At 42.4% G+C, this 11,996-nt stretch overlaps 1 protein-coding gene across 1 annotated transcript; it reads right to left on the reverse strand.

The window, feature by feature from the left end:
• Positions 1 to 3,146: 3,146 nt before the first annotated feature.
• Positions 3,147 to 6,508, reverse strand: LOC121551291 (LIM domain transcription factor LMO4.1). Its single transcript, XM_041863862.1, has 5 exons — positions 6,152 to 6,508; positions 4,711 to 4,953; positions 4,505 to 4,601; positions 4,041 to 4,199; positions 3,147 to 3,904 (listed from the first exon to the last, which is right to left on the reverse strand). The coding sequence occupies exons 2-5, from the start codon at positions 4,926 to 4,928 to the stop codon at positions 3,896 to 3,898; spliced, it is 483 nt and encodes a 160-aa protein (XP_041719796.1). The 5' UTR covers positions 4,929 to 4,953; positions 6,152 to 6,508; the 3' UTR covers positions 3,147 to 3,895.
• Positions 6,509 to 11,996: the final 5,488 nt, after the last annotated feature.

Genomic DNA, 11,996 nt, shown 5'->3' on the forward strand with positions numbered 1-11,996 from the left:
TTTTGACTATTTTGTGTATGTCCATTACATGAAATCCAAATAAAAATCAATTTAAATTACAGGTTGTAATGCAACAAAATAGGAAAAACGCCAAAGGGGATGAATACTTTTGCAAGGCACTGTAAATAGATAGACCTAAACGTAAAAAAATAAAACAGATGTATTTTACTGGAAACCTGTTACCATGAATGTTATGTACAGGTAACTGCCAAAATAAAGGAAACACCAACATAAAGTGTCTTAATAGGGTGTTCGGCCACCACGAGCCAGAACAGCTTCAATGCACCTTGGCATAGATTCTACAAGTGTCTGGAAATGTATTGGAGGGATGCGACACCATTCTTCCATGAGAAATTCTATAATTTAGTGTTTTGTTGATGGTGGTAGAAAATGCCATCTCAGGTGTCGCTCCAGAATCTCCCATAATTGTTCAACTGGGTTGAGATCTGGTGACTCAACTCTGACCTCGATGCCAGTTCCACTGCTTTTTTTCATTGTTCCCCTCTAATCAGGAACTGATTTAGACCTGGGACACCAGGTGGGTACAATTAATTATCAGGTAGAACAGAAAACCAGCAGGTTCCGGACCTTATAGGGTAAGAATTGAATACCCTTGGAATATCGTTTACATCGATCAAACCATTCAGTAACCACTCGTGCCCTGTGGATGGGGGCATTGTCATCCTATGGGGGCATAGCCATGGTAATCAAAATAATGGCCTGCCCAGCATTTTTACACATGACCGTAAGCATAATGGGATGTTAATTGCTTAATTAATTCAGGAACCACACTTGTGTGAAGCATCTGCTTTCAATATACTTTGTATCCCTCATTTACTCAAGGGTTTCCATTATTTTGGCAGTTACCTGTATGTTTGTGTAGGCAAACACATAGACATAACCTCAGCTTGCATGCCTGTCTATCAACACAGACCCCCTTTCAGCAGAGTCTCTGGCTCTGTTCCTGACAATGACCACATGCACATACCTCTCTAACATACTGTACACTCCCTGGAACATATCTAGCATCACACCGCTTGAGCTGAGAGGATTTCAATGAAGGGCTGTCTGTCTCTTAATTCCAGCTCATTGTCAGATTGCTCCAAACCCTCTGCTTGGCTTCTCAAAAGATCATGAGACAGATATGATCTTCCTGCCAGTCCAGCTGGCACAGAGACAGTGGATCATCATCATTACACAGAGACACAGAGACTCCATATTGGATCTGTATCAGAGTGGCTGGGCAGGACACAGAGACTCCATATTGGATCTGTATCAGAGTGGCTGGGCAGAAGGACACAGAGACTCCATATTGGATCTGTATCAGAGTGGCTGGGCAGAAGGACACAGAGACTCCATATTGGATCTGTATCAGAGTGACTGGGCAGAAGGACACAGAGACTCCATATTGGATCTGTGTCAGAGTGGCTGGGCAGAAGGACACATAGACTCCATATTGGATCTGTATCAGAGTGGCTGGGCAGAAGGACACAGAGACTCCATATTGGATCTGTATCAGAGTGGCTGGGCAGAAGGACACAGAGACTCCATATTGGATCTGTATCAGAGTGGCTGGGCAGAAGGACACAGAGACTCCATATTGGATCTGTATCAGAGTGGCTGGGCAGAAGGACACCACTCAGACCCTTTCTTCCTCTTCATCCGTTTGTAAATAATATACTGGCTAATTTCTGTCTCTTCACACAGTGTGAAGCGTAGAAGCTAAGGCAATTACACTCATCTGCATGTGTTAATATGATTAATTAGTGAGTATAAACACTTTCTTATGACAGAAACTACATGGTGAGCCATACACCTGCAAAGTCTCTGATAAAAGACGACGCCTCATGGCAGAGAGGCTTTTTATGAGACCTGCTAATTGGCATCTGAAAATGCTGGGCTAATTAGTGTTATGCAGATGAGGCCTGATTGGTTTGAATGCAAAGTGTAACTTGTGGTGCGGTGGGATTCAGATTGTGCAGAGGTTTTATTTTCTCACTATATAGATATGAAGATAATTGTAATTGTAATCATTTGCATACGTTAATGAATTTGCGTGATGCTTTTCAATCAAACGTGGAATAAATAATTGATGCAGGATCAGCACCTACCATGACAAGTGGGACTTCTGAAATAGCTAAGCGAGCGCATTAAGGTGTAATATTTATGGCTGCCATGCTCCTAGCAATGGTGTGAAAGTACAGACCTCATTTAAAGCATAGCAGATGCTCTCGACTGCTTCACTGTAGCTTGGGTTTTCTTAAAGCCTTAAAGGAAAACTCCACCCAAAAAATATATTTAGGTATTTGTTTCATTAGCCCGTTGTTGACATAGTGCCAAAATGTTTTTCTTGTCAGCACTAAAGTTTTCAAAATATGTAACTTCAAAATACAGAAATCATCCCTATATGATGCATCATATGATGCGAAATGTAGCATGATACAAGCAAAACATTTTGGGACTATGTCAACAATGAACTAATGAAACAAATACCAAAAGATAGTTTTGGGGTGGAACTTTCCTTTAATCAATCAGGTCTACAAACCTATGTCTGAATATATAGGCCACGTGCACATATTCATATCTAGTTTTACATTACAAGGGAGTTCAAGCAAGTTAACCAATGCAGATCCTAACAGAAATCAAAGCTCATTCTAGAGAATAACAAAGATCAGCAAAGGGGGATTGGAAAAGCTTTGGCTTGTGTCTTTTAATTGCAAAATGGTAAACAGTAAAAGCATCAGATTGTTGTCATGTTTGTTTTTTTCCTACACGCTGGCTGGATGCGGAGGAGCCCCTCCCTTTAATTAGGCTGGCTCCCAGATTAGTCTTTATTAAAGTCAGCCACGGGATATGGCCAAAGTTCAGCCTCCCAGGAGCTGCAGCAGGCAGCAAGCACAGCAGCACAGATACACCACTCATGTTTAATTGCTTCTGTAAACGGTCAGGGCTCTAGCCCTCTAATTCCATTCCTCGGGGTAATCAGGCATGTTTTCACCATACAGGGCTGGAGGGAGCGATGCAGGAACAGTCAGAGAGGAAATGTAACACCAACCGGGTGGTAGCCTACCATGTAATACCACGAGACACATGTCATGCAACCAACCAACTGCACATAGGCTTCAATTACTTCAGTTCACCTCACGTTACAGTAAAATATTTTAATAGAATTTTTTTCTCCATTGGATAATTTCACATATTGAACAGGCATCCAAAATTAAATTGAATGCAACATTTATTAAAGAAATAGAACTCTACAGGGAAACACACAATAACATTATAAAAAAAGAATGTACATTTATCTTCTTCCTTCACTTCAGCCCGATGGTCTAAACATCACAGAGTAACAGATGAGAGGCCATTGAGATGGATTGTGAGTTCATCATCTAAGCGATGGGATATCCCTGACAATAATGATAACCACAGCAATGCCACTGTCAGTGATAGTTTTAGTGGTGTCCATGAGAAAGCTTATTATTGTCTACTTTAATATTACTGTAGATCCTAGACAGGGTCCAGACTCCTACCTTAATCATTGCAAGATTTGTCCAAAAGCACCAAAGTTCTGGATATGCACACAATTGGGTGTCCTTTACTTACAACATGTAGCCTCAGTCCTGGAATAGTTGATGTGGTCCATGTTGTCTTGGATGGACAGACCAGCACTGCACCACACACGACTCACCATCACTGTGTATCTGTACACTGTCTCAAACATGGATATACACAACACATCTGAAATAGATACTGCAAGCAAAAAGAACGACCTGGTCAAAGAGACAGGGTGGTGGATGGTGATGAGGGTCCGCAACAACAGTATCGGGAGCAGGGTGAGCAAGGATGTCTCCTCTGGAGACAAGGGAAGGACGAAGGCAAACCACACCGCTCTAAGCACTCAGCACACCTACAGACAAGAGCAGGGGGGAATAGAACGTTAGTTGATAGACATACAGTATGTCTGTCAGTATCCTATCATGATGGTAGTGTGTGAAATATGTATGAAAGTGTGAAAAGCCCCATGGTCCTGGTCCTTCTTTCACCTTCTGGTCAGGCAGCACAGGGTTGCTCTGCAGTGGGGGCAGGTGGCTGCTGAGCAATGCACCCCCTGGCCGGTCGTGCTCACAGAAGATGGTGCCGTTGACATAGTGGAAGCGGTCGCCTGGCACCAGTCGGTTTCTACAGGTGGCACATGTGAAACACTAGGGATAAAAGGAAGACACAGGAGTTAGAATCCTCATCCCAAATGTGCCACTCAAGTCCAGGCCTAATCTCTTGTGGACAGACTATGCAAGATTCTAGTTCTGGGTTAACTGAGATTAGTCCAGGCCTAACTAGCGTCGAAACAAACGCTCAACTCTAACATACGGTTCAAGGTAACTTTAGGCCAGTGTCTAGCACTTATTTCAAGTATACATCTATGGGTTTCACACAAACAACTGTTACACATGCACTGATGATGACAGACACTAACAACAGTGAGACATTAACTGCCAGGGGGTCTTACCTTGAGATGATACACATTGCCCTGTGCCCTCATCACCATCTCATTAGCCGGGATGGACTGGCCACAGGCGCTGCATGCCCCACTGTGCCCGAACAACCTGCAGACACAAAGCAGAGCCAGATCAGTCTCAGCCCTAGCCTGGGAGCTAAAGTCTAGATCCTCCCCCTCCTGTCATGTCCTTTCCCCAGAGCCCCATGGGACCTCACCTGATATAGTCGCTCCTACACAGGATCATGCCTCCTTTACTGTAGCAGGTGGTGCCAATGTCGCCCAGATGTGCGTGGCAGCAGGAGCAATTGAGGCAGCGTGTGTGCCAGTAGCGCTCCATGGAGAAAAGCAGGAAGCGGTCAGCGATCTTGCCCCCGCATCCTGCACACGACCTGGGGGGTGACGCCACACCACCACCCACCTGACTGTTCACCATGCTGGGCCCTCAGGAGCTGTTTATCCTGTTAAATAAAAACTATGTTGACATTTCAGCTACATGGCAAAGGTAGCATGCTGTTACAATGACCTCATTGACAACGTCTTCCTCACCCACTATGGTTTTGACTTTGATTTTGGCTATGGTTTTGTTAACAACTTCATTACACTGTTCATCAGCAGTTGTCTAAGACAGGGATTGAAGTGTTAAAAACAACCAGTGTAAAGCCACACAACAACCAATATGATGCATAGCCTAATGCCTCATTCACTCTATCAAAAACTGACCTGACAGCAGTGAGCGCCCAAACAACTACTACTGGAAGGGGTCAGATTATCCAGAAGTCCTAACAGGTGACCACCAAAGCAAGCATGCATGGGCAACATGAAGAATTTTAACTAAGTACAGTGTTTAGTCAACATGCTCATGTTTCACTACTGTACACCTTCAGACAAAGGAATTCCCCACACCCTTACTTTCTGTATGTTCGCTAGTTCAAGAACATGTAGGAAGCTCTTACAGGACAAGCCAGGTAAGCTGTACATTTAGGTTTTAATGATGATGCCCATATTAGGTTGTTGGGTGCAGGCTTTTTGATTCCAAATCATTTGCCTGCATCACAACTCCCCAAAAACGTAGGAGGTTCACAAATAATCTGTTCACTGATTGCTAAATGATACTAAAAACTATAATATAGCATTTATAACACGTTTTATGACAATCCACGAAAATAACACCCATTTAACCTGTCATTTTACAGGTATCACAATTTAAAAATACTTGAGTGTGATAATGTAGTCTGAGTATCCAGGTTTCTGCAAATAAAATGCAAGTTTAGTTTATTCACGTTGGATGAAATATTTGGGGAAAACAACTTTGATTTATATTCCACAAGACAAGGGAGCTTTATCTATTCATACAGAACACTGTTCTATGAGTACGGTCCTGGTTACGAATAGTATTTTTTTAAATATATATATAGAGAGAGTAAATCATAAAGTGAAACACAGAAGAGCGCGAGGATGCCCGTGCAGGAAAACAGAATAGCAGTCTCAAAACAGGAGGCTCTCGGAATGAACTTCGAAACATCATGCAACAGAGAATCAAGATGCGGTAAAGATAGCCTGTATGTAAAACAAATTAATGTGAACATTACGGTTAGTACTGTATTGGTCATAAAAATAGGCAACTTTACACACCACAACGAACAGAGAGATGCTCACCTTGATGTGCGTTCCAGAGTATTCAGACGTGAAGAAGTTTAGTTGTAAAAAAAATATATATAAGAAAAATAAATCCAATGGACGACTGCGGATAGTCTTTCAACAGTAGTTAAACCAAACTGTCACACACTAGCGCTTCTCTGATATTCATATCACACAAATAAAGCGAAACATTTGCGAAACGGGTTAATTAAAACGAATTAAAGCAATGTCAAAAAGGAAAAAGCGCACGTTGTCAAAGATACAATTTGATACAATGTAACTAAATTCGTTTTAAAGAGATGGCATCAAGCATATTTTTTCATCAGTTAGATTTATCATCTATCACTAGTTAGACTCTCAACTATCACTAGCGTCTTTGACAGCTATACTATTTACTGAATTGCACAAGCGGGTAAGCTATTTAATTCGCTTTTTGGTGACGTTTTGAACATGCAGTGTGCGCAGCCAGTCAACTATCAGGGGTGGGGTTACTGTCAAAATGATGTATGTGTTTGTAGCTGCACCTTGTACATTCATATTCTCATTAGATTGAACTAAACTGTAACTGTTTTCAAATATGACAATCCATTCCACAATTCATATGTGCAATTAAAACGCATAGGCTGTCATGAACCACTTCCACTTCCATGCATGATTTAGTCTATTCAGAATCATACAAATTAGACATTTACATTTACTTTTAAGAAAGGTTAGGGGGAGATGTGGCAACACATTTATTTGAATATAGGCTTGTGTAGTCTAAATTATGTATACCATATATCTCTTAATAAATGAAGAACTGGCCGTAAACAATAATGCCTCAAAATAAGACAATCTTAGTATTATAATAGTAGTACATGGTGGTTAAATTGAGCCGGAGCCAGGCTCCTGCACATTCGGTAAAAGGGAGAGCCCTAGCCGTAACCCTAACCCTTACCCTAACCCTCGCTTCATGTCCACACCCCGGCTCAACCCTAACCCTAGCCGTAACCCTAACCCTAACATTAACTTCATGTCCACACGCCGGCTCAACCCTAACCCTAGCCGTAACCCTAACCCTAACATTAATAATATAATAATAATATAATATGCCATTTAGCAGACAAAGCGACTTACAGTCATATTAACTTCATGTCCACACCCCGGCTCAACCCTAACCCTAATCCTAACCCTAGCCCTAACCCTAACCATGACCATAAACAGAACTCAGTGGCAGTGTTACAGCTGTTTCAGTCAATTTTTGCTTCGAATTCTATTCAGAATCAAAATGAGCATTTATGGATTTAAGAATATTTCTGCACTGCTTGCTAAGTGCCAGTAGAGGACAGTGTTTTCTTGTGTTTTAGGCCTACTGTCTCCTCATTAGTGGGCACTGAACAGTGAGAACATCAGCATACTGGAAAACAGTGTTCTGCAGAAAATGTCCACCCAGTGTAGATTTTCCTTTTCCTTTAAATATATGTATGAAAATGTATGCACTCACTAACTGTAAGTCGCTCTGGATAAGAGCGTCTGCTAAATGACTAAAAATGAAGAAAAATGTTTTTTATTAGTTTCTGGGTGAAATCGGATCTGCTAAATTTACGTGAAATTTGAGGTGCACGGTCGTGGGTGGGGATTTCCCATGCATTCTTGCACACTCCCGTGCATCCCCGAACACTTGCGTGACACGGGAATTTCTGGGATAATAAATTCCCAATTATGCATTAACAAGTTTCTGGAAACTTCATATACATTTTCAACGGCTGCAGGCGTGTGACTCCCTATTTCAAGTGATGGAAGAGAAGCCCAGTGAAAAGAAGCCAACTCTCCTTGTCTGCATATTTATCCTGTTTTCAGGTTTGTAACATTTATAAGGATGGTTTCATTTTCAAAATCTAGAGATAACATGTTTATCCAAACTGTTATGAATTGTCTGGTCATTTTTATGTATAATTTAAGTGTTTTGACCTAGTGAAAAATAAGTGAGCTAAGTTAATGAGAACAAGATGGCGTCTAAGATATAGTGATGGGTGTGTCTTTTAACAGTTTCGCTCAATTAATTCTGATCCACCTAGCAATTACGACACACCCATCACTATTGTAATTGGTTGCACTAATTGCACTGTTTGTCTACATAACCTGGTTCAAGCATTCATGACATTACCCTGAAGAAGGCACAGTGATGCCAAAACGTTGGTGGTTTTTTACCCAATAAATTACTGGGAGGTTATGCATATGGAGTGTGCGACTCTCTTTGTTTTTATAGCTTACAGTTTATTCCCCGTTAGTCAGCACCTCCACACTAAATAATTTTCTCTGGGTGTGCGCCAGCTCATGCTTTTTATTAAACATTGTGTTTTAAACACAAAGAATGTCACAGACTGCAGTACTGAACTGCTGGAACAGTTACATTTTCATTAAACCTGACTCATGTTTAGAGAGTGACATTCCTCTCAGTGAGAATCATTTTTCTCAGAAAAAGGTGTTTGGAATTGTTGCTTATATGACAGTTGTCTTCGGCAGAGGACGCAATGATTGTTTTGGGTAATGTCTTCTGCTCTAGTAAACCTTCCAACCAGGCCCCCACCGCCACTTCCCAGAGGCCCTGTTGATTTCCGACATATTTCCTTTTCCTATGTCACAGCCATGTTGAAACTCACATTTCACTGTGAGGCTGGACAACACCTTCCAGTCTGGTGTCCAGGCCAATGTAAACTCCAGCGCAGCAGGAGGCTATAGCCAAAATAATCACTTTCACAGGGGAGAGAACTGCATACACTCACTGCCTTTATGAGTAATGCTCCTTTCACCGGATGCTCTGCTTTCATATGTTTCAGTTTAAGTCAACTACAGTACATCACAAAGCTTTGTTTAATGTGGACTGGACCTTTAGTTGTTCTATCACACAACCTCCTATAACCTCCTCCCCAGTCCTCATATTGCCATGGCTTTCACTGAAATGCAAGAGCACCTCTTTGACAGCAGTTTTGTCAAATGTTGTCCTGGGACACAAGCTTTAGTGTACAATAAGTCTGAGGATGATAGTCTTTCCCTAAATGTACAACACCAAATAGCCCCACTATACAAACAAAACAGACCATAGTCTTCGGAGAAACGTTGTACAGTCAGATGGGATACAGCCAATAGGAGTTGTGCCTTTAGTGACGACAATGGCAGATAGTACTACCGTCTCTATGGTGATGATGGAATGCCATGTGTGCTCTGTAGATTTTTCTGTCATTTCACCAGTGAACAAAATGTTAGGTTGCAAATTGTAGCCCTATTCCCAGCCTTATCTCCAACCTAGGGCCGGCCCTAGCCTTTCGGGGGCAATTTTACACATTTTTCCACAGGGTGGAGAGAAATATTTGAACATTTTACAAAAATTCTACACATTTTCCCATGATTTATGCCATGTTAAAGGAAAAATGTTTCATTAGTCCATTGTTAATATAGTCCTAAAATGTTTTGCATGTCAGCAATCAGGTTTTCAAGATATATAACTTTCAATATACAGAAATACAGTCCGTATGATGCATTTTGCATCATATGAAGCAAAAGCAGCATCATATGATGCAAAATGCACTATACCGGCTGTATTTCTGTATTTTGAATATGACTAAGATAATCAATGGGGGCCTCCTGGAGGTCAGGGCCCCTGAGCACGTGCCCTGTGTGCCCAGTCGGTAATTTGTTTAGATAGCTGGCTAGACTAATTTACCAATCTGAAAAATTTTAGCTGACATGGGCTAATTGAGTGACTGCCAGTAACTGACATAATTTCGAAAGTGCACCTTGTATATTATACTATTCTAACTCTCAACAGTAAGTTGACACCCCAACAGAATTCCTAAAAACTTAGTTGGGGCCCCAAGTGGTCGCTTTAGTGGCTAGGGCTGGCCCTGCTCCAACCCTTATCTAACCCTATAGTGTATGCTTGATGTGTCCAAACCTACATTTCTAAACTGATTACATTGAGGACGTGGATAGGTGATACATTGAATACATTAAACAGTAGGCTCATGCTGTGATAACCTCAGAGTTGCCATTTAGTCAACTAGCACACTAGACAGGTCTGTAAAGAGAGGTGGGATAGACAGGGGAGGAGGTCAGGGTGGGATAGATCGACAGGGGGAGACATAGGAGACGGGGAGGAGGACATGGTGTGAAATTTGGGAGGCTGCTGTGATGTTTGTGCACCAGAAACCAGCCTGTACATTATGTTGAAGGATATGAGTGAACATAAACCTGGCTAGAGCACTGGCCCCAGCCACACTGGAGACCCAACCTGCCTCTTCTCCCCGGCCCTAACCCCAAAACAACAGGCTGGCTTTCAGCACTGCTCCCCTCTCTGGAGTAGTGTACCCCTAGCCTTAAGGTACTTCTACAAGGTAAGTGTCAGACTTACAGTGCATTCAGAAAGTATTCAGATCCCTTCCATTTTTCCACATTTTGTTGTTACAGCCTTATTCTAAAATTGAATAAATCTTTTTTTTTCTCACAATAACCCATAATGACAAAGCAAAAACAGGTTTTTGGAAATTTTTGCAAATATATTAAATATAAAAAACTGAAATACCTTATTTACATAAGTATTCAGACCCTTTGCTATGAGACTCGAAATTGAGGTCAGGTGCATCCTGTTTCCATTGATCATCCTTGAGATGTTTCTACAACTTGATTGGAGTCCACCTGTGGTAAATTCAATTGATTGGACATGATTTGAAAAGGCACACACCTGTCTATATAAGGTCCCACAGTTGACAGTGCATGTCAGAGCAAAATCCAAGCCATAAGGTCGAAGGAATTGTCCGTTGAGCTCCGAGGCAGGATTGTATCGAGGCACAGATCTGGGGAAGTGTACCAAAACATTTCTGCAGCATTGAAGGTCCCCACAGTGGCCTCCATCATTCTTAAATGGAAGTAGTTTGGAATCACTAAAACTCTTCCTAAACTGAGCAATCACAGGAGAAGGGCCTTGGTCAGGGAGGTGACCAAGAACCCGATTGTCACTCTGACAGAGCTCCTCTGTGGAGATGGGAGAACCTTCCAGAAGGACAACAATCTCTGCAGCATTCCACCAATCAGGCCTTTATGGTAGAGTTACCAGACGGAAACTCCTCAGTAAAAGGCACATGACAGCCCGCTTGGAGTTTGCCAAAGGGCACCTGAAGGACTCTCAGACCATAAGAAACAAGATTCTCTCATCTGATGAAACCAAGATTGAACTCTTTTGCCTGAATGCCAAGTGTCACATCTGGAGGAATCCTGGCACCATCCCTACCGTGAAGCATGGTGGTGGCAGCATCATGCTGTGGGGATGTTTTTTAGCTGCAGGGACTGGGAGACTAGTCCGGATCTGGGGAAAGATGAATGGAGCAAAGTACAGAGAGATCCTTGATGAAAACCTGCTCCAGAGTGGTCAGGACCTCAGGCTGGGGCGAAGGTTCACCTTCCAACAGGACAACAACCCTAAGCACACAGCCAAGACAACGCAGGAGTGGCTTCGGGACAAGTCTCTGTATGTCCTTGAGTGGCCAAGCCAGAGCCCGGACTTGATCCCGATCTAACATCTCTGGAGAGACCTGAAAATAGCTGTGCAGCGACGCTCCCCATCCAACCTGACAGAGCTTGAGAGGATCTGCAGAGAAGAATGAGAGAAACTCCCCAAATACAGGTGTGCCAAGCTTGTAGTGTCATACCTAAGAAGGCTTGAGGCTGTAATCGCTGCCAAAGGTGCTTCAACAAAGTACTGTGTGGTCCTCTGTAGCTCAGCTGGTAGAGCACGGCGCTTGTAACGCCAAGGTAGTGGGTTCGATCCCCGGGACCACCCATACACAAAAATGTATGCACGCATGACTGTAAGTCGCTTTGGATAAAA

The sequence above is a fragment of the Coregonus clupeaformis genome, chromosome 18 (genome assembly GCF_020615455.1).
Source record: "Coregonus clupeaformis isolate EN_2021a chromosome 18, ASM2061545v1, whole genome shotgun sequence".
In the NCBI taxonomy this organism is placed as follows: Eukaryota; Metazoa; Chordata; class Actinopteri; order Salmoniformes; family Salmonidae; genus Coregonus; species Coregonus clupeaformis.